The sequence below is a fragment of the Ciconia boyciana genome, chromosome 3 (assembly GCF_034638445.1).
Source record: "Ciconia boyciana chromosome 3, ASM3463844v1, whole genome shotgun sequence".
Classification (NCBI taxonomy): domain Eukaryota; kingdom Metazoa; phylum Chordata; class Aves; order Ciconiiformes; family Ciconiidae; genus Ciconia; species Ciconia boyciana.
Window position 1 is genome coordinate 83023625 of NC_132936.1, and position 23736 is coordinate 83047360.

At 46.0% G+C, this 23736-nt stretch overlaps 1 protein-coding gene across 3 annotated transcripts in view; it reads right to left on the bottom strand.

Annotated features, from left to right (window-relative positions):
• EGLN1 (egl-9 family hypoxia inducible factor 1) overlaps positions 1-19955 on the bottom strand; it is a 37927-nt gene extending 17972 nt beyond the window's left edge. The window contains exon 1 of one of the 3 annotated variants that reach the window (XR_012041575.1): positions 18490-19954. Coding sequence is in view for 1 of the 3 variants with exons in the window: in XM_072856338.1 (XP_072712439.1) it covers positions 18490-19443 (954 nt within the window). In the remaining 2 variants the exon portion in view is untranslated. Of the gene's footprint in view, positions 1-18489 lie in introns of all 3 variants that reach the window. The other 2 variants (XR_012041576.1, XM_072856338.1) reach the window with 2 other exon arrangements.
• Positions 19956-23736: the final 3781 nt, after the last annotated feature.

Genomic DNA, 23736 nt, shown 5'->3' on the forward strand with positions numbered 1-23736 from the left:
AGCCCACAGCATTCCAAACTTGACACCATACACTATAGCATTCACTCCTACTATTAGAGTCCAGACAATTCTTTGAAATTATTTATAAATTAAAAACCAAATAACTATGCACTGAAATGCTAATAGACAAAGCGCTGCTTTAATTTATATTAACACGGCACAAAAGTCTGACTACGGTTTAAAGCTAAATAGCAATGAACAGCCTGTAATACGCTTTCAAGTCACCTACAATTTAAATCCAAGAAATGCTGACTCTGCCCATACTGCTTTTTATGGGCTTTCACACATAAACTGTCTCCATCCAAGCCCTTCTTTACAATCCCACCATCACACTGTAATAGGGCCTCTCTCCCAGCTGGTATAAACAACACTTGGGGTTTTTTTGGTTTTAACCAGATCATCCAGTGTATCCAGTTCAAACGTAAGCAGGCATATACAAATCAACCGGTGTTACAGCTGTGTCAGGCTCCCATCAGTGCTTGGGGAAAACTTTGAGGAACAGCTGTGGCCACACAGAGTTAAGGGCTGACCATAAACACCAGGAGCAGGACTGCTGACCTTGGCATGCGAGTCAGAAAAGTGACTCCAAAACCCACCCCTTCCATGTACGTCCCAGTAGAGCCAGCCATGTTATTTCAGGTTAAGGAGGCATTCTGCCACGACGGGGAGACTGCGCTGGCGGGGTGCAACTGCTTGAGGAGGGCGGCTCAGGAATGCAATGTATTTGCTCTAGGAGTACGTGGCCACGTGAGCACGAGAAAGATCTGAATGTACCCAACACAGACTCCAGGCAGCGAGAAACACATGAGGAAACTCGCCTAGCTGATACAAAAGACCCACTGTTGTCTTAAACGCCAATTCAGCTGACTCTACAGCAAATTTACGCTCATGGCATTAACAAGATCATCTTTAGGTTAGGACCTCCTGCGGAGAGCAGAGCTCCCTGGTGCTGCTCCAACAGACTTTTCCCACTCTCCCCATCAGTTGCAACCACTTATGCCCCAAGAGACCGGTGTGATGGAAAAACATGTCACCCTCATGCCTTGGGGAAAATAAAACGTGCTGCATTACCAACTATCAATTGATTAAAAGGAACCCATCTGGTTTGTTCCAAGTCCATTTATACTTGGCAGTAGGAAACTACTATGAAAACAACCAATCCAGGCAAAAAAGTTACTTTCCTCCTTGCCACTATTTCAATAACAAAAATAATATTTTATACATTCATCAAATTATTCACCCTTCCTAAAAGGCAAGTAGGCTTCTCCACAGATCAGCCCTTTTCTGTGAACAACTACTAAAATACCTGTTGATGCTATCTGTCAAGGCTCCTGTCAGTCACCATTGCTATGACTGTCTGTAACTCGACACGTATCGTGGTTAGAAGTAGGATGCTAACCTCAAACTCCACTCTAAAAATCAGAAGGTGGCAGAACCCAAACTCCACACAAAGCGATGACCTAAGAAGAAATGTTGTAAGTGTACAAAACCTGACATTGAGGGGAACAAGAAGAAAGCCTCTCTGAAACAACTTGTCACTGAGATCTTTTTCCTCTTTCAGGGCATTCGGAAGAGCACAGAACGAGGACCTCTCTCCCCAAATGCTCACACACAAAGTTAGAAATCCTAACACCGGCTGAGTTAGCATGCAGCCATTAAACCTTCTTAAAAGCATCGCATTTAGTAAAAAAGGAAAGCATACTGTTCCACATCCCACCCAGAAATGACGGATTTCAAGACAGGACATGCACACCTCATTCTCTCATGTTTCTGCAGAAAGGTTTTTCTGTCTGTCCCTAAAAATCCCATCAGCAGGAACTCTTCTGGTAAACCAAACGACAGTTAGGGCTTTACAATCTATTGTACTTACTGGGGAGACATTGCAGGGATTAGCAATAGTAGCCTAGATCAGAGGTGTCACGTCAGACCATGAGGACCGTTCCATAGGACATATTTATGCAACCCACATGCAAGATCTGCAGACCTTAAGTTTTATTTTTCAAAGCCTGTTCCCAGCTTTAAGGTGTGACAAAAAAAAAAAAAAAGGCAAGAACATAATTGATGAAAAACTGTTTGCCTAGTCTGCAAACACCCTGAAACAACTCAAGGATATGCACTCATCATCTTACGCGACAGCAGTGGCAACTACTGATGGACAGATGATGTACAGTGAAACAAAAGGAAGATGAAGAAAGAGAAGCAGACACCAGAAGGAATAGCAGCACTGACAAAAGTCTGCATTACTGGAAAGGGGAAAGTAATGCTGAGTACCATGACAGCTAAGGAACAAGTGAAACAACAATCAATTCTGCAAAATACTAGCTTCCAGATTTCTATACAAGACATCAACTTCCCCTTCAAGTCAGCAGGCCATCACTTCAGATTTCAGGGTTGGCAGAAGTATATTTTTCAGCTATAGACCATGTTTTAAAATGAAATTTCTACATCATTACTGAAAATAAACAACAGATCTTCTAAAACATATATCTATTATTGTACACTAACAGTGGACAGTAGTTTCTGAATAGGAGGCAGTGTTTCAGGAAATTACCCGTGGGCAGCCAACTGATTTACTAACTTCTATTACATGTATTAGATGGCCCTGTATCTTTACACTAAAGATACTACAGATCCCAGAACTCACTTTGTATTCTCTCTAAGTCTTCACCTGATTGGAGATGTGCAACCAAAGAAGAGGAAAACCAGTTCTGAAGGCAGAGAAAGGCTGAAGGGAAGAAGAAGGAGGAAGAGGAAGAGCAGGTAAGAACCCATGAACGGCAGAGGCGCTTGCCAAACATGCGCTGTGATAACGAAGGGAGCAAGTTCCACAGCATGAGTTTTAATTGCAACTGCCCTGCTACTAACCCCATGGCATCAAGCTGCAAGCACTAATGACTGAGATACCCCATCAGGCTTCAGTTATAATTGCTTTTCTGTGTCCTCTGGTCCCTTAATCAACCACACTACAAAACATCTCAGACATCAGAGGTTACTCTCAGCACACAGAATTGCAACTGAAAATAAGAAAAAAAGCCACCGCTCCACGCACAGCACAGTACTATCGCGCTCATATCCACCCACTGTGTGCAGAAGGCTGCTCACATAATCTGTCTCCCAGATAAAATGTTCACACAGAGTGGCCTTCCAAAAAGCTAACTAGAAACAAAAAAAGTCAATTCAAATTGCAGGTGCTGTAACAATAGATAACTGCAGTGTTCCTAACAAAATTCTTCCATTAGTTCCAAATGGAATTGACTTATTTAATGTTTTAAATAATTACCTAGTTTTTGCTGGGGTGTGGGTACACACAGAATTATGATATATGAAGATTTAGCTTATATTTAACTATAAATTCTTCAGGGAAAGCACTGTTTTTGTATTGCTTATTCATACGAACAAAACGGGTTTCAAGTCTATATGCAGTAACACACAACAATATTATCTGGTTACTTAAAAACTGTTTAAAACTAAATTCACAAATAGGAAAGCAACAGACCTTAGGATGTAATCCAAAACCAACACAGCCTAGGACGCTCCAGAGGAGCCAGCAGTGCACCGTGACAGCTGGGAAGGACAACAGCACCCCGGGCTGCACCACCAGGAGCAGAGCCTGCAGACTGAGGGAGGTGACGATCCCTGCACCCCGCACGTGTTGGTCCCCAGCCCGTACCACTGCATGGGGCTCTTCCAGGTGCAGGGCTTTGCCTTTGCTGATCTTCATAAGGCTGCTGCTGGCCCATGCCTCCAGCCTGTCCGTCTCTCTCTGAATGGCAGCTCTGCCCTCAAGCGTATCGACTGGTCCCCCAGCTTGGCACACACACAAACCCTCAAGTGCCAGTAAAAAGGCTGTAATATATTTTATTCCCAGGATCAATACAAGCAATGCTATGCAGCTGTCAGCAAGACTACTGAAGTTACTCCAGAAAACAAGAATTTTCTTCCTCTGTAAAGGCAACCTCAATTAAGGGTTCCAAAGCCAAGATAACTCTTCCTTGCAAATGAAGGACAGCTGATGAAAAAAAAATGTAAGGGTTTTTTCAAAGGGAGAAACCTCAAAGGTTTCCTCTTCCTATCACTGGCAAATTCTGTTCTCCACCGAGCCCCTGAAGTATTCTTGCACTCTCTCTGGAAAGCTGTACCCAAACTGGGGGCAGGAGGGGAAGAAAAAGAAAAAAGTGTTTTGGAATTTTCCCTCATTCTAAGGCAATTTTTCTCTGGGGTTTTACTATGGAGCTTTTACCAGTTGAACTGTAGAAGCTGAAGCCTCAATGGTGAGGAAGGGTCATTTCTTACTAGCTCTGTCTTTCAATGGATGTACCTTCGAAGTAGAAGGATGTGTGTTAAGAAAGACTAAAAAACACAGTAAAAAGTAAAAATTAGAAGCAACACCTCTGCAACATCCATGTTGCTATACAAGAAGACAAACTGAAAATAAAGGTAGTTGATAGTATCTTCATCTACATTTCTTGTCGTGTAGAGGAATATTATTTTCCATGTTTGCAAGGCTCTTTATAAAGTGATAGAACTAAATAGGTAATAATAATGTATGTTTGTTTTATTAATACCTATATAGCCTACAATAGAATTCTGGCGTTGCCTTTGGCTCATGAGAGAGACCACTCCCATTTTCTATTTTCGCTGAGGAAAATGACAAAGTCAGGACTCCAGTCTAGGAACTCCTGTGTTGTTCTTGAGTCTGTGCCAGGTGTTAGGAGGCCTTTGGGAGTCCTACATGTCATTTTCTCCAAGCTACAATTGAGATTTAATAAAAATTTACTTGAGGCATTAGTTTTAAAGCAAAAATTAGACATTTTTAAGTATAAAGCATTTTAAGCATGGATCTTACTCCCGAGGCATTGCAAAGTACTGGAACAGGCAAAGCAAATAGCAATAAAATAGTAAATTACAATAGGAATTTCACTACAGCAAACTAGCCTCCTTTCAGTGAAAAATGAGTTACCAGCAGGATCCCCACAGGACCTGTACTTTTCATATGTGACCTGGGAAAAGGGGGTGAGCAGCAGAGTGGCAACGTATACGTGCAACATGGATATATGTTGCATAATCCATCCTAGCCCTGACTGCAGAAAGATGCACAGAAGGGTAAAAGGATACCACGTGCCTGGACAACAAAATGGCACCTGAAATTCAGTAAAGAGTAAGTGCAAAGGAATACTTTCTGGGGAAGAAAAAAAAAAAAGCCTCTTTATACACAGTGATGTCTTCTAAACTGGATAGCACCACTTTAGAAAAAACTGTACTAAATACAGGCAGTTCTCCTAAGAACATCATCTCAGCACAGCAGCAGAGGCAACTAAAGTGTCGTAAATCACTAGACAGGGAAAGGTGACACAGAATACTTCACTATGCCAGCATACAAATTCATTATGTACTTGTACATTAATACTGTAATTCTGGTCGCCTTCAAGAGGGATTAGCAGAACCAGAAAAGCAAAAGCTGCACAGAAGGGCAGCAGGAATGACCAGAAACATGGAACAGCATCCATCTGAAGAAATACTAAAAAGACTACAATTCTTTGGTTTAGGAGGGCAAGAGTGTCAGCTGAAAAACATATGGAAGAAAATTACAGACTTCTAAAACCATAAAAAGTAAAACTACTGGGAAATGAATCTTCACAATACAGAGTCTAGGAGACATTGAAATCACCAGGCAGTACGTTTTAAACAAAAGGAAGTTCCTTTTCCACCTAATCAAACTGCGGGACTCGTTGTCACAGGATGTTGCAGAGGCCAAAAGTACAAATGGCTTTTAAAACACGATTACATAAATTAATGGCGAATATGTCCATCCATCTGTGCGTATTACGAGCAGTGGTCCAGATGAAACCTCTGGCTCAGAGAGTTCCTGAATTGCCAGAAGGTGGATGGTATATAAGAGTGTCAGTTTATATACATTTCGAAGCTTCATATACACACCAATTATTGGTTATTTACAACAAATACATAATGGTATGAACATAGATGACAAATACTTGCGTGAAACAGAGACATCCGATGAGGAAGAACTCCCATCTAGCAAACATGAGAAGGCAACTTTTTAGAATCTGAAACTGATTAGCCAGAGCGCTCAAAACTTACACTGTTTTTGCAGAGTGGGTCATCAGCATTTGAACACTAACAATGGCTGGTTTATACTTCGTTTCACTGCATTTTAACATTTTTTTACAGTAAGACTGGATACTCTTCAAAAAACATTAACCTACAATTCAGGGATGGTCTAGCATCTAGTTCATACAGAAGGTCACTTCAGATGAGCACAACTCCATCTCGCTTCAATTTGTGACTAGATACAGGGCACAGATGGTCAAACTGGCATCTCCCAAGAGGCATGTGGCTCTTATCTTTCAAACGCAGTCCTTGCAGAGGATGGCCCATCGACAGGGTGCCTGCAACTGCTGAATACCTGGCAGAGAGCAAGCCCAGTCCTCCGCACCCCTGCCAGAGGCAGCCTGCCTCTCTCGGCACCTGCTCCTTCTCCCTTCTCCTCTCCCTCAACAGCAAAGGAACCCACCACTGCACACTGAGGTCTCCAGAGGAGGACAGACAGGAGGAAAGTGGTCAGGAGCAGCAAGTACGTGTGGGGAATACAGGTGGAAGACAAATGGCTAGAAGTTAAAACAGGGGTGAGGATTGTAACTTGAGAGCTGCAGGTTTTTGATTTATACAGCAGCCTGACAAAATATATGGGCCTGACTCTTACCTGTTCAAAGGTTCCCTCCTCACTTCTCTGACACTGTTTTTAATGTTAAGTGGGTGGCATTTTTCTTAAGTAAAATAAAACTAAAATGTACTGAAAATAATTTTGTCCAGATGTTTGTTACAAATTTGCTACATCAAATAAAGTAAAAAATATGGGAAATATTAAAGTAAAGCACTTTTTGGTAGTTTGAGGCTTTGAAACAGCATATTTCACTTTTCTGTCTGTCTAGCAAAGAAAGGATAGCTATCCCTGGTGCACTATGCCCTCTCACTATAGAAGAGGTCCCAAAATCGTATATAACTTTAAAATAATTTTGGCGAGAAAGTGTGAGCCCCCCTATAGATAAAGAATTGATTTTAATTTCTTAAACTTATGCTTAAATCAGTCTTGTGAAGTGTACACATGCTTTAAATCAGCAAGCTATCCTCAGACAGACTACATATAATGGGCATATGCACATTTGAACTGTAAAACAGGCAACATGGGATAAAACAGTGAAGAGGCAGCAGCACAGACTGTTGTACATGACCAAAAGGGATTCAAGCCAGGAATATTTCAAACTGTTACATTACTTACATATCCGACCACAATGTTGCTTTAAGAAGCAAATGACCACTAGTAGGAAGACAGACTTCTGGTCACTTCACTCAGAGATGCAATAAGCAGGACTTCCTACTGACTGTGCCATTGATGGAAAAAAATCTCTTTTAACAGACTGCAAAAATTGGCTTGTTTTGTATCTCCTCCACTCCAAACTGCAGTATTTTTTTCCACAGGAGGGCTGAGGTTGGCAGGCACCTCTGGAGATCACCTGGTCCAGCCCCCTGCTCAGAGCTGGGTCACCCACAGCAGGTTGGGCGACCAGCAGTCAGGTTTCAAATATCTCCAAGGATGGAGACTCCACAACCTCTCTGGCAACCTGCTTCTCCGTTTGATCACCCTCACAGTGGAAAAAGCATTTCTTAGGCTTAAAAGGAATTTCTTGCATTTCAGTGTGCCCACTGCCTCGTCACTGGGCACTGCTGAGAGGAGCCTGGCTCCCTCTTCTTCACTCCCCCAATCAGGTATCTGTACACACTGGTACTGTCCCCTCGCACCTTCTCCTCTCCAGCATGAACAGCCCCAGCTCTCTCAGCCTCTCCCCGTATGACCTGAAAAAGCAAATCCACTGTTACGAAGAGTGCTACTAACCGGCTGATGCTCTGTCATACAGGGGCTTAAAGCAGACACAAATAAGGTTAAGCCAAACAGAGGTACAATTAGCCAACATCTATTTCACTGGGCATCGTATAATAATATGCCAGCTGAAACTGAGTCAGTTTAGGATGCCGTTATCAACTCGCCACAGTTTCCTTTCTCACAGCAGCAAGGCTGCATGCCAGCTGCCTGAACAACAGCGCGGCAACTGCTGGAACTGGAAGGGCCCGATGCCTTCAGCTGAGCACAGACCACACGCTGTTCGAATACAGCAGAAGCTGTTGAGGGAGCTTGGCGTCCACGGCGAGGGTTAGCTGCTTGAACAGATGCTTGAACAGGACTGAGAGCAGCAACAAGAAAGATATGTTATTAACCAACTATAAACTGCTTGGAAACCTTTCACATGTTGCATCCCTGGACTTTTTCACAGTGCAGAGAACTTAAACATATGATGATTTCTGCCTCAAAATTAGTATGGACCAAGTTTTTCATCTATAGCAATTTAAATTCCACATTATGACAATAGTCAGGTTAGTCCGTTATTGTAACTTTTTGGTTTAATTTGACTAGTAACTTCAGGACTGTTCTAACTATATAGCTGCAGCCTTCTGAACTACACAAGCAGGAAGATAACAGACCCTAGCACACCAGAAGGTCAGCAAGCCACTGCAACAGTATGCCCAGCAGAGAAACCTACAGCCTCTGCCACTTCACCAAGAATTTCAAGCTATCAACAGAACAAAGTGATGTGAATTGACAATACAAGCTCCTCCTGTAAACAGATTTAAAATATCTTTATATTAAAAAAAAAACAAACCAAGCAAATACATATAAACGCCTCAAGTCTTCAGCCAGATTACTGCATTTTAAAACTTCTTACTGTCATCTGACAATCAACACAACTCCTCCAGTCTGTAAGGACCAAAAGGGAGAACAGCTTCCTGAACTCCCTCACTGCGTTCACCTTTGTATCATTTTCAACATAATGCTTGTTTTTGCTGAAACAAGGCAAGGCAGTCTCAGGCTCTGCTCTCACAGCAGCACGCTGGGGCCACATAGCAGCATCTCCTCAAAGTTGTACGTCATTTGTACAGTCCAGAATGCCTTCATGGTCAAACTATGTGCTCTGAGCTGGTCTGACCCTAAATTAATATGTAAAATAATCCTCAGGTATAAAATAGTCTTTTTCGTTAGGTCCTGTTAATTACCCTACAGGTATGGCCTTCATCTCTTCGTTAAAGCACTATGCACACAATATACACATAACCACCCTGCCTTCACGCACAACATCCATATAGACGTGCAGGCACACACGTTTCTACCCGATTCATATTTATAACATTACATGCTAACAAAAATACTTTCCAGTAGTTTTAAGTTAAAAACCAAAGAACAAGAAAGTCTTCAAGTGTAAGCAGCTGTTACGTGCATAAAAGCATTGCTCTATTTTTGACAGACACTGCCCTGGAACAGTGAGTGAATTCGCTTTTGACCTGGACCTTATGACTGCCACTTACCAGCTAATTCTGGCACAAGCCTGCACTGAAAATATGCTTGACCAGCTATCATTAACCAACAATCTTCGGAAACTAGAAGTTTACAAGGATTTAATGAGCACCAAATGACTTTTTCAAAAGGCTGAAAAGACCAGCATTAGTCCTCCTTTTGAAGGGTTTAAGTAGCAAGTCACAAATGTGGAAGACAAAAAGGGTGTAATAAATAATGATTACTCCATTCAGTAGTAGCTGCAAAGTCAAATAACTTTACTGTTCTGTTCACTGAAAATACTGCTTTCGAAATATTATTTCCTTAGTGTAGTGTAAAAAACATGCCAATTATTAAAGATCTTGTATTGATATATTCCGAGTAAGTTTATTTCCAAAAAACACTTGCACAGTCCTTGGATTGTCCAGAGTCATTCCCTTACTGTAAAGTAACAAGATCCAGCAGCGCAAGAAACAGGGAGCCCCATGAGCATCCCACTGAAGAATTAACTAACCAACCCACTCACAACAGTCCCAAACTGAATTTTGAACTCAAAAAAGTGCTGTCCTTGTACAAGAGCTCTCCAAGGAGCCTAAAGAAGACAGATTTAGTTTCTGGATGGGCAAGAAGAAACTTTTGCTCTATACGGAGTATCTGTTTTTCTTTTATAAAACAAGTTCCCGTTCTGCTGCAGCAGAAAGCCTTCATTTAAGCTGCAAGGTTAAATGTAGCTTACTAGCCACAAGTATACTATATACATACCTACAGGTACATACATACATACTAGCACTCAGTACAGGACAACATGGTAGCAACGAGAAAGACAGCATTTTGCAAAATTCCAATAGCAGCTTAGCCTGTTCAAGCCAAAAGCTGTCAGATATTAACCAGGACGGTCTAAACACCACAACTGAATTACAAACATCATGAAAGCAGGTAAATATCACAAAAGAGAATAATATGCTGCCGATTTATTTGCACAAAATAGCTGGCAACCTATTCAGAAATTAAGCATCATCTAGAAAAAAGGGGAAAACATCTCTCAAGTCAAGGTTGTTGATACAACTAACCCAGAGATTTGAGGAGAACTGCTGTTCAGACAGTCCTATGACTTGGCAGGACATCACTTTCAAGGAATTCAGTCCAAGAGGCCACCGGCAAGGGAAGACAGCTCTTCCTCTCGAGCTGTAGAGCTATCATGAGAAGCATCCCGCTTGATTTTTGGGCAGTATTGAATCGAGCCCATTCTGCGCAGGACAGACACCATAGCACATCAAAGCAGCAACATAGCCAGAAAATAATTGATACCATGGACAGGAAAAAATTAAATTAATTATCCACAGTGTACTGAAATCACTGATGTGCACAAACCACAAGGCTACGGGTTCCTAATCTCCAGAGCAGCAACAACTCAAAAACTAACTGCAGTTGCACAATGAAAAATGACTGGGAAAAAGCAAGCAACAAACCAACCCAGAATTTCACAGAGCTATCCTAATGCATCAGGGAACAGAGAGGAAACGGGACAAGAAAAGTAAAATAGTACTGAAATTACCCATTTCAGACAGAGCCCCTGAAGCAGAACAAGTGCTGGACCTGGCACAAGGGGATGTGGCTGAGCAGGGACCTTTCTCACCAGCAGCAGCCAGCAGCAAACAGTAGCAAGCTGCACCACAGTGTTCATTGCAGAGGATGCCAGTCCAGCTCTGTCTTGAAACAGAGAAAGCAAGAATGTCTTTGGTGCTAATAAAACTCCAGAATAATGGATAAGGACAGCCAACAAGCATAAGAAATCTAGCTAGTAGGTTGGTTTTGAAAGGGGGGGGGGGGGGGCGCTGGCAGAGATGGGGAGATGGGGGGGAAATCAGTTTTCATTTGGAGAAAATACTTTTTTCCCCTGTGCATGTTGCATGGGATCACATGGTGGGTAGACCAGCAAAGCTTCTGTATAAAACTGTCACAAGGAAGACCCTTGGAGGACAGAAGAATGCATTTCTGATGGCAAGAACCGAGTCTCACACTGAACATGGAAGAACAAAGAAAAGAAAGGTTCATAAAGAAAAAAAATACATAGCTAGCAAAGATTTCTTAAACGGTGTTCGAATTTTCACGGGCAAATTTTGGGATAATTAGTCCCTAAGTGTTAAACTAAGGCTGTACTTTGGCAAACACTTTAAGCTGGCATAAATTTGCATTGCTGCTGAAAGAAAGTCTCACCATCTGCCAGTCCCCTGTGCCAGCACAAACATCCGAACACTGAACCAGGAGCACTTCTTTTGCCAGTTTATTTTTCAGATGGATCAGATCCCCAAATCAGTTCACAGGATGGCCATGTAAATACTTGTGCTGGCAAAGAAGAGTGACTACTTCTCCAGCAGCGCCAGCCGAAAGTGTTCATTGAAATACAGCCTAAGACACAGGGGTATGGAGAAATTCCTAGCAGTCACCAGTGGTGCTCCCTACCCTCAGACACACTAAATTCATACCACACTTCAAAGTTACAATCACCACACAGCTGCCCCTTAGAAACTAGTATATTTTTGTAATTTCCTCTAGTAGGAGAACCTGCCAGAATCTCAGCAACATTCACGTTTTCATTTTCACTGGCCATAAACAAGTGTCTTTTCTGGATACTGTGCTTCTCAATCAAAAGATCATTTGCTTTAGAGGCAGACAGCCTTTGATCATCTGTTCTGTTTGGGCCCAAAATGCTTGTACATGAGGAACAACAAATGAAACCGTACTCATCGCATGTCAGGGCACTATCCCTACAGGGATGTAAGACCTGCAGGCTGCTGAGTATCCATGAATCACCATACAATCCTTCACTGACCAGCACGCTCATCTAGAAGAAAACACCACTGCCAACAGAAACACTGCTGTCAGGAAAAGAATCGATAAGGATGAGCATCGGTCGTATTCTGTATCAAGGTCAAGCAACTCAAGTGAATATTGGGAGACAGAGAGACCTAGCCACACTTCCCCACAACTCAGTGACAAATTCAAACCCATATGGTCATCCATCAGGAACCAATTAAATCAGTAAGTTTTCTACCAAGAAATAAATTCAAGGTGCGATAGTGAAATACATCCCCAGAATGACACCGAAGGATCTCTGTAACCAGGCATACCACAAGCAAATTGAGGGGAAGCCCCCCACTTAACAGACATTCCTCAGCCCGGATCCCCAGCCGCAGCTCCTGGGTCCTCCGATCAGAGCAGGACTCACCCGAGCTGCAGCAGGGCCCCGCAGCCGTCTCTGTGCTTGCTTTCCTTCTACCGGCGTTTTGCCACCATCATCACTTTCCAGTACCTGCTTGGCTGCTGAGTCCCTATTCTCTACTGCTTATTTTCATCTGTCTTCTTATTGTCGCACATGCTCACGGTTATATTTTGCAGAGTAAGATATAGCGGAAAGAACATCCAGAAATCTTGCTCGAGCCTCCTGTATTCTGTTTTGAACAGCATCTGCAAAACTCAGACTTAACCTATCCTCCTCCCACGTTCCCTCTGCCCCCTCTCAGTGCTACAGGGCTGCTGACAGCTTCAGCTCTATCAGCTGATTACTGCTCCTTAGTTACATTTCTCTTTTCCTTGGTAACATTAATCCAACATGTTTGTAGGAAAGCTGCAACATAAATAAATGGCCACAGCAGAGAGCCTCTTCTTTCCAGTTTATAGAAAAGCTAACAGGAGGGTATGAGAAATCCAGTCACTCTTAGAGGATTATTTTCTGAAGGGGCATTACTAACTTTGAAAGAAGCTAATTTAATAGGGAACAGTCGGACTAGTCTGAATCCAGAGCACTCAAGGTCTTCAGAAAACTCCAGGACGCTCTAGCATGCAGCATCACATTGAAAACTGATGAGCACCCAGGGAATTATAAGCAGCAGTTAAAGTACTTGGAATCAGGTCAGTTTATTTTGAGATTGGAGGTGGGGAGAGAGTAAGAAATGAGCAATTATGTAATTCAACAATTTCAAGAAAAAGCACAAAAGCAGGCCTGCACAATGTACAGCCAATAAAGCAAATTTCTGAGCCACTGGTGGCTGAGAAGCAGTGGGTGCCACTGGCCTACTGGTAAGAGACAGGAGAGCATTAAAATGGAGCAATTTGAACTGTAGCTCTTCTGCCAGGTTACAAAGGAGTAGGAATAAAGCAAAAACTAAAGGGATGTAACAGAGACTGTCAAACTGTCTATTCAACCTCCTACCAATAAAAGGCACGGGGCAGGGTTAGGAGATGGGTGGCGCTGGGTGCGATGGGAGCAGAAGGAGGAACAGCTGATCGATCAGATGTCCATTTATACAGTGATTATTAGGAACCCAGTCCACGAGTGGGATCTCCCAATATTATTGCAATACCAGTAAAGGATGCAAACTTCAGATTTATATGAAGTTTTAGATGATTAGGAGAGTCCACGATAGGGGAAAGAGAAACCTAGCAAAAAAAATCATAAAGCTGCCCCCTCCCTTGCCCCTTTCTCAGCCTCTGTGTGGGGATGGGAGGAAAAACCTCACCTGGGTGAGATTCAGGAGTATTTCATTCCCTGACTTTGATGAGCAGGTTTATACCTCCACTGGCTATCTAAGACAGGACAGGCAGGAAACAGAAACACATGCACGTACAAGTGTGGTAACTGATAAGAGAAAGGGAAAAAAAGAGAGTTAATATTTTGGGAGGAGATTTTGGAAGAAGAAAAACCTCGAAAATAACAGGAAGTAGGAGAAAGACACTACAGCTCACGTATGCAACTATGTGCCATCATCTGCTAGAGAAAAGAGGAAGCAGAGTCTGGAAAGAAAGAAACTAAGAACAAAAGCCAGGAATGCAGTAAGTCAGGACTTCTGAGACGAGTAAATAGTTAGCCATTCTCCAATACCTGCTGCTGCACTGTCCACCCACCTCAAAGGTAGCTGGCTAGTTTATACCTACTTCTATATAGATATCTTTCAGGCTGGAGAGTAATCTACTGATGGTCAGGTCTAAGCAGAACCACATCAGTTTAAGTAGATCAGTTCTAGGTAGCCCAGTTAGTCTAGAGAAAACACTTTCAAACATAAAATCTCAGGTTTCTCACACTTAACATTTTACCTCATTTCATGTCCTTTACCTTAAGAGACCAGCCCTGGTGAATGTAAATCAATTTAAAATAGATTCCATTAAAACAATGTAGCTTTTTTCCTGATAGATAGTTTTACAGGCCAAGAGATGCAGGGTATACATCAAAAGACCAATTTCTTTTCCCCTTTTCATGTACTGCTTCTAGACACTTTGTAGAAGTGATGGCAAGTTCAATGCCAACAACACCAACAGGTATACAAGTTAAGCCTCAACTAAATTTGAAGTGATAATCTAGGTATCATCTCTTCCATTTTGTCTACAGCTATTTTTCCCCAACACCAAAAACAATTAGCCTTGATCAACAGCAACATTAAAACCTTCGATCAATAATCCATTTCTGTAAAAGTACTCAGCTGCTAGTTAAAGCACAAAGAGCAAAACTCTAAGGTTTTATAGGTGTATATATAGTTAACAAAATATTTTTGAAGACTCAGTAACAGAAAGAGGGTAGGAATTTCAGCATGCTGTGGAGCAGATTTATTTATGATTCATTCCCTCTAATAGGATATGCTTGTTTACAGAGCTTGAACCAGATCTGGTAAAGGTTAAAGATTCAATAAAAGCTCCTGTGACATAATGCCAACCCTTGCACAACATTCAAAAACAAAGCCATTTTTCTAAGAAGACACTGCAGTGAATCCAACGACAATATCTTCAATAACTGGCTACAAGTGGTTTGGGTTTTTTGCTTGTTTTTCATGTAAAGGTCTAATAAAAAAATTAAAGTTAGGCTTAAAAAAACCCCCAAACAACACACCTTTAGAATGATTAATACAAAATCACCTTCTCCTCAAAGCTACAACACTGCCCATCTGATTTCTCAGTAAATGACTTTCTGAGGAAACACAAACTCCTACACTTCACCACCCCAGATCTCTTCAGCACAGCTACATCCCTGACATTTATGAGCACAGCCCAATTCTAACAGGTCCCCTGTTGCATGAGGTGCCGTACCAAACTGCAAATCTTTTCACACCATGCGAAACCATCACCTTGTGCGGCTAGCATTGGTAGTGTTTTAGAGAGGGCAGGGGGATCCCCAAGGGCTGGAATTCTTTTGCTGGTTCAGATGCTGGGGAATTGCACATCTCACCAGTGATGCTGCAAATTGGTTTATTTAGCACCTTCAGTAAAATGGTACGCTACGTTCTCCACACACCAACTATGCAAACCACAGTATTGCAACATAACGCACCTAGGAGTAGTAAAATTATTCTGTAAGAGCCTGGTCAGTCAATGTGTGCTACATTTCTATGCATTTTGGTCCTATTACTTGAAATGAAACCAGTAAGAATAAATATTAAATGTGGATCATTCCTTTTAAAAAGCTTTTGCTGTGAATGCAAATCCAACATACCCATCGAGATTTGAAAGCAGACTGTATTTGACTAAATGAACTAAGCAGCTGTCACCACGCAAAGTGCACTAAGAAAAGCTCCAGAGTAACCTGTTGCAGCTATTCCACTGCACACCCATCTATACGGCCAAGAACAAAAAGCGTACCGGGACTCTGGCAGCAACGCAATCAAACCTCGATTCAGAAAAAGCAGGGGCAAGAAGTGAAGAAAAAATTACTTCAGATAACCAAGAGGTGTCTCCGTGTTTATTTTACATCTTCCTTTTCTCCCTCTAAACAGCCAGGCGCCCTGAAGGGATGTACAGAAGAAGGTTCCACTGCTGGACTGCTCCCCCCCCCCCCCCCCCCCGCCACAGCCCTTCAACCCAACTTACTGTGACATTAATAGCAGAGGAAAGGTGCAGTTCCCCATGGACGCAAAGGAAGAGAGAAGGTGGAAGTCACATCACTCCTATCCCTGCTGACTTTACGAACAAGCATTCCCAAACACTGACAAACCCCCCGTTTCAACAGATCAAACTCTTCCACTGACTTGTCCATTTCTTCTCACCAGCTGCTTCTGTTCATACAACTCAGGAGTGAATCTGTGAGAGTGACTGACAGTTTTCATTCTGCTCTTGCTGAAACTTCAGGGAACTGAGCTTTCCTGCAGCACTGCAAGCACAGACTTTTGTGGGGAGATAAGCAAGGGAAGGTGAGAAGACAGAAAGTAATGCATTTCTGTACCACCAAGGAGTAAAGCACTGCACCTTTACTGATCTGATCCTGCACCTGTTCTGATCCCCCAAACACAGAGGAATTTCAGCAGTGACTGAAAACCAAGTGGGGCTAAACAACCTTCATTGCTTTGCTGTTACTCCACAAAAGCGTGCAGCACGAAGACATTTTTCACTATCTTTCACAGTTAGCAAAAGTATCAGTTACTACTTAGAAACATAAGATACAGTCCAGGCATCGCACACGTGATTCAGGATTACAATTCCAAAAGTCCTTTTCTAAAGCCCTGGCACATATTATTTACAGAAGCACACCGCTCCACGTAAAAACAGAAGCGGTATTGCTCTTTGCTGCATAAAATTGAAACCCAGCAAAGCCACTGGTATTCTTAAGAGTGCAAGTTTGAAGCACTGGGGTCTTGAAGAGATTTAGGACTGTCTGAAAGATAAGTTGGCTTAGAAAAGTCCAAGCTAACAGGGACCTAGGAGGAATCTAGACCATGTTCCCGTTAAAAAGTTTTAGCACAGTACTGGTTCAACTAAAGGTACACAAAGACCACATTTCAAAAAAATAAAAGATTCCCACCCACTTTTCTTTATCACGGGAGTTTCCCGTGCCCCAAACAAATCCAAGGCTGTTTTTTGCCTTCCAGTTTCTCCCCTCCTCCTTCCCACAGCTTCCTACCAGCTGAGATTCTGCAGCTGCAGCAACAACAGCCTGTCTGTGACAGCGCAACCACCACGGCGGGATGGTTCCTACCAATTCACTAGCGTCCTTATGTTTTAATAGAGGTAGCAAATTGTGAAGGGGCTTCCCCCTCTTTTTTTTTTTTTAAACTGAAAAGATACTGATGAATATTCATGACTAGTCCTTTACCAAGGGCATGGATTTTATTTAAAGGACTGGAAGGGAATTTGCAAATTAGGCTAATACAATGGGAGATTGTATTGACTCGGTTCTCTGGTCTCAAAATACAGCTAAACAATAAGATTTTTGCAGAAAAGAGACTTGATGATAGCACACAAAAAAAAAAATCTCCCCAAAGCCACCCTGCTCCTCACGGCCGTGACTGCTGCCCACTGCAGCACCAGCTGCCAGAGGGTCCCACTGTCACTCACCGGTTTACAGTGCCACCGGGGCACTCGCTCACCGATGCGGGTCTCCTACCCGCATTTTTAAGTCCAGCGCTTTGGCAGGCCGCATTCGGAGCCAGGAATTACCAAAACCCGACCCATTCACCCGAGCCTGCAAACGTTATGCACAGAATTTTTCATGCTACTCAGCAAGCGCCGTTCCTCCCGAGAAGACACTACAGCCGGTGCCCAGCACACGCTGCCCCGCTGTCCGGAGCCAGTGAGTATATTGCTTTCGGTTTTTTGGGACACCACAGGAGAACTTGCATTTCAATACTCATCGCCTAGCGGATAAGCTTCCCGCTCAAGTTTTTCACAAAACGCAGGGATATATAAATGAGATCACCTTTTTTTTTTTTTTCCCTGCTCTGGAAAAGCGAAGAGGCAAACAAACCCTTTCGCACCTTCTCGGTCGAGAGCAATGCCCGGGCGCTGACCGCGGACAACACCCGCCCGCCGCCCAGGCTGCGGCCGACCCGGCCCGGGCCCGCGGCTGGGGCCCAGGGTCCCGCCGCGGCCGGGCGGGAGGCGGCTCCGGGGAGCGGGGCGGCAGCGGCCGCACACACACACACACACGGGCACACGCACGGACACACGCACACAGACGGACGTGCGCACACGCACGCACACCCGCAGACAGGCGCACACGTGCGCGCACACACGCCCCTGCCCGGGGAAGCGCCGGCTCCGGCGCCCCGCTCCCGCCCCCCCGCTGCAGGGGGGAGGGTACCGGGGGTCCCCTCTCCCGCACTCACTTTCGTCCTGCCGTTGATTTTGTAGTTGCCCAGCTTGCCGTTGCAGTGTCGGATGAGATCGTCCATGCTGTTCATGAGGAGCCGGATGGTCTGGCAGCCCGGCTCCTTGCCCTCCACCCAGGTGATCTTGTCGCCGCGGATGTCCTTGGAGGAGTCGCTCTTCTGGCTGACGAGCTGCCCGTCGGTGAAGCGGCCGGTGTGGTGGAGGGCCCGCACCTCCTGGGCCACCAGCCCGCCCAGCTCCTTGCCGAGGAAGTCGTCCACCACGCAGATGCCGTGCTTGTTCATGCAGGGCACGATGTACTCCAGCGCCAGCCGCTGCGGCACCAGCGACTTCGTCTGCCCGTTGGGGCGCAGCGCGGCCCCGCCGGGCACCGCCTGCACGCCGCCCGGGTACAGGTTCGACTTGTCCCGGTACAGCAGCACCGCCTCCCCGGAGGGCGACGGGGACTGGGCCGCGGCCGGGGCCGGGGCCGGGGCCTCCGCCTCACCGCCGGCGGCTGCGGCGGCGACGTGGTTGTTGGTCAGCGGGGCGACCTCGCCGGGGGCTTCCGGGGGCGGCGGCGCTGCGCCCTTCGCCGCCGCGGCCCTGGCCCCCCCCACCGCCCGGCCACCGCCTCCCGCCGCGGCCCCGGCGCTGTGGGCGCGGGTCGGCGGGGGGTGCCCGCCGCGGGGCTCGGCAGCGCCCCCTGCTGCGGCCGCCGCCGCCGCCGCCGTGCCTCCGCCGCGGCAGATGAGCTTGTGCTTCTTCCAGTCCTGGCGCTGGTGCTCCTTGCTGCAGTAGAAGGAGCTGCGGCAGCGCCCGCACCGCAGCAGGTTCTCCATCTTCCCGCACAGCTCGCAGTACTGCCGGTCCCGCTCGCTGCTGCTGCTGCTGCTGCTGCCGCCGCCGCCGCCGCCGCTGCTGCTCTCGCCGCCGCCCTGGCCGGCCCCGCCGCCGCTGTCATTCGCCATGGCGCTGGTGGTGCCGCCGCAGCCCCGCTCGGCCGCCGAGGGGTTATGTAAGGAGGCGGGCGGGAGCGGCGCTAACACGGGCCCCCGCCCGGCCGCGCGGGGAGGGAGCGCTCACTGCATCATGGCCGCCCGGCTCCACCGCGGCCCCCTCCGCCTCCGCCGGCCCGCGGCCTCCTTCGGGGCGGCCGGGCGCGCGGCTGCCGCGGGGGCCCGCGCCGCCCTCCCTGCGCCGCTAACGCCGCTAGCGCCGCCTCATCGCCGCCCCGCCGGCGGCGGCGCGGCCGAGAGGGAGAGCGGCGGCGGGGAGCAGCCGGCTGGCGCGGTGGCGGGGCTGCCTTCCGCTCCCCGCCGGCCTCTCTGCCCAGTGCGCGGGCCGGCGCGGCCGCCGCCTCTCCCGCCGCGCCTCCGCCGCTGTGTCGGGGCGAGGAGGAGGCGCCACTCTCGCGGCCCGCTTTGCACGTACGCCACTTCCAGCCCGCCAGCGCCGCCGGCGCGTCAGGCGGGCGGGGCCGCGCCGCCAGGCGGGCGGGGCCGGCACGGGGCAGGCCGCGCCGCGGGGCCCAGCCCCGGCGCCGAGCGTAGGGACAGGCCGCGGGCCGGGGCCGGGCGGCCGGGGGCCGGGGCGCCCCCGCGGCGGCGGGCGGGCGGAAGCGGCCCCCCGAGGCCCGCGGCCTCCCCGGCCGCCTCCGCCGCGGATCCACGCCGCCAGGGACGGGGGGAAACTGCTGTGGGGTGTCACCAGTCTGGGCTGCCCGGGACACCCCCGCCGCCCCCGGCTGGGCGGTAGGTCGCTAATCCGTGGGTGCCCTTGTCCCTGTCCCCAGCGGCGAGCTGCCCCTCTGCCACCCCCCGGGTTGAGCGGAGGGGGTGCGGGCCCGCCGCGGGTGAGGCGCGGCACCGAGGAGCAGGAGGGGCGCCGGGCTCACTTGGAAGCCGGGCGCTGTGGCCTTGAGTGACAGGGAGGGTGGCGGAGGCGGCACCCGGCCACAGTGGAGGGCCAGGTTTTGTCACTCCCGTAGGCCCCAAAATATCCCCGCCGGATAGCTGGCAGAGCGGGAGGCTCGCTGCCTCCCTCATAAATAACCTGTGGCTTGTGTCCCACCTAACTCGGCGGTAACAAAGGCCGGAGTCAGGCTGGTTAAGAACAAGAAAAAGCAAAATGCAGGAAGAAGGAGCAGGTGATGTGGCTGCTGAAACCAGGAGAGGCCAGGAGCTGGGGCCAGCGCCATGATCAACATGGCAAAGCCCCTGACAGGAAAAAGGAAGCTGGTTCGGCAGAGCAGCGCCAGTGAAGGGACGAAGGTCCTGACACAGTCACGTCGGCTGTCATAAGCCACACGAGGACCTGGACTCCTCTGAGGTGGCATGTAAGCTCCGATAGATCCAGCTTAACCATGGCTTTGCTTGCTTGTAGTAGATGTTAGGAAAGTGGAATGCATTCTGTAATTTCCTGCGATACAGCCCAACATGGTGGTCGGTGCCTCAGAGCCTCATGGTAAGCTGGGGCAAGGACTCCTCCCGGGCTGGGGGTTCTCCTACGCAACCCCTCGGAGAACCATTTGGTGAGCAGACAGCAAGTGTTCGCTCCATGGGCTGGGCTGGTGAGAGGCAGCACCTGCAGTTGGTGTGCACTGCCTCTTAAGTTAAGCAAATCCATTCTAAAGTCCAAGAAGTGTCAAATACATCATGAGTCAATATGCAGATCTGGAGGTAGAAAGGTGAAATGAGTCCTCTGGTTGGTAACCAATACGTTGCTACAGGCTTTCGTGTGATTTTGGATAAATCAGCTTTTCTTTGCCACTGTAGAAGAGGAATAGTAATGCTTTCGCTCCTCACAGGCTGTTGTTAGGCTTAAGACTGTAATATACTTGTATTATAGTGAGATGGCTTTATGCACACAATTAAAATGGTTTGGTTCTTATCATCTCTCTATATAGAACTGGATTTAAAATTAACTGACATAGCAATAGGACTTGGAGGAATGTTAGGCACTGCACATACTAAGTGAAGGATGTAAAAGGAGAAAAAAAGTGTGCCAAGGCTACAAACACCTGTGGTACATACACAGAAAATGAGAAGGAAAAACAGGGTGAATTATTAGAAAGGCAAAAGGAGTACTGAGAGGACAAGGTCGTGAGAGCCCAAAGGATGAGATTTCAAGGTGAATGTGATCAGCAAGCTCCAAGGCTGAAATAAAAAAAAAAAAAAAAAAAGCCAAATGAACTGGAAAAGCTGGGAACTAAAAACAGATAGAGTTGCAGATTAGTAATTTCTTTGTTCATTGCTCTTAAAGGGAGGAAAATACAGTGGTAGAGGCAGAAGGAAGTGGGTTAAAAACAAGTTTTAAGTCCAGAGCGTAAAATGGACAGATTTTTAATCTAGGTTTAATGAGAGTTGTTCTTTAACTACAGGTATATGAGGTATGTCAGAAATACTAGGCTAGGCATTCCTCTAGCTTGCTTTAAACTGAGATTAATGCAACTTAATTCCTTGGACTTGCGGCATTGTTAAACCGGGCTAAATGAGAAGAGAGTTGAGGCTGTTATATTCAGAAACTTCGGAAATGCAAACAATGACGTTCTGCCAGAAAGAAACTGAAGAGTTAAAGACCTTTTGCATTTGTTGCATACTCCTTCAGCAAACATAATGGAGATGAAAGTCACAGACTCGAAAATAGTCCAACAACAAAATAAGTAAGAAAACGACCAAGGTACAAATATGGTGCCTGGCTAAAACCTAATGATAGTTATTAATTCATGGGCTAATTTGGCTTCAAAAGTCTTTTGTTCTTTCCCTCTCTTTCCCACATGTCTTTTGGTATGCAATTAAAGGTCTTGGTCTTAGTTTTTACATTTGCTAATGTGCTGAGCTACTTCGGGTTGTCTTGACATACTGTTCCCCAGCATGGTCAACAGAAATACCAAGTTCAACAAAATCCATCTTCGGGTATATGAAGCATTTGCCGTATTTTATGATTACAGCACTTCACCAGCGGCACAAAACAATGTAATGAAGGTTGTTGTCCAGTGACAAAGCTGCAGAAAAGAGTGGTGGTGGTAAGGAAACTCTGGAAGACAATTAGTGTTTATATTACAATAGTGTCTACCACATGCTAGAAATGTTTTCCAAGCATATAAAGACTCTATTCATTGCCAAAGAGCTTGTTCCTTAAAAGACAGCATGAGGACAAAGCACAACGAAAAGCAACATATGGTGTACAAAGAAAATTACCACCATGATGGTCGCCAAAACTGAGGGGGAAGGGACTTCCTCTTTCTCCTTTTCTGCTGGCTACTCCTCACTTGCTCCCTAACATGGCATTTCCAAGATAGCTAATTTATTGTCTGTGTCAGTGAATGTTGGAAAAGGACTTGACTGGTGACGAGGTAATGATGAGATGTTGCTTTGCAGAGAATGCAGATGAAAAGTCTTTAAAGTAATACCAGTCATGATGAGGATGTTGTGGGATAAACTTAATGCAACGTCGTAGGGTTTTTTTGTCACCACTTAGATATGGATCTGATATGTTTATTAGAAATGCAAAGAAAAAAAAAAAGGGTTGGTCAATGAATAACTGTCCTGTTTTCATTAAGTAGTAATAATAGCTGCATTGATACCACGCTTTATATATTTTGAGTACTGCAGCGGTAAGGTTGTATAAGCAACTGAAAAAGAATCTTTGAAGCCCAGGGAGAGGGGAGAATGCAGAATAACAAGATTAGAGAAGTTTAATTCACAGAACAAAATCAGCTTAGAAATAAAGTTTAAATAAAAAGTGATCTCATCTTCAGGTAGTTTTGCTGCGAACAGGAAAAAAGTCCCTGGGACTCCAGGCTAAGTTTTTCACTGCTGCCAGAAGGCCACTTGGAAGCTACACATGCTCCTGAGGTTGGTGCTGGTGTAGGGCATCAGACAGATGTGTGTCCACAACAGTGTCATGATTAAAATTCAGAACCTGGGGGCTTGTAGCATTTGCTCTCTTCCCCCCAGACCACTCCACCATGTTCTTCAGCCTGACTGCTCTTATTCCACTTAAACCATTATTCACTGATCTCAACAGTGGCATTTTTCAAGCTTGCTTTTCATACTAGCAAGTGAACTGTAACAGGTTTGCAGCTTTTCCAAATAAAACTAGAGAACTGTTTGTCTTGAGTTGGATTCTCTGTTAAACTCACTTCCTTTCTAATCAGGACAAACTGTACAAAGTACATCCACAAGGCTATGCAAGTGCTCCTTTGTTGAATGCACGCTCTTTTCCTGAGGTACTCAAAGGGTTAGCGTGGTTTATTCATC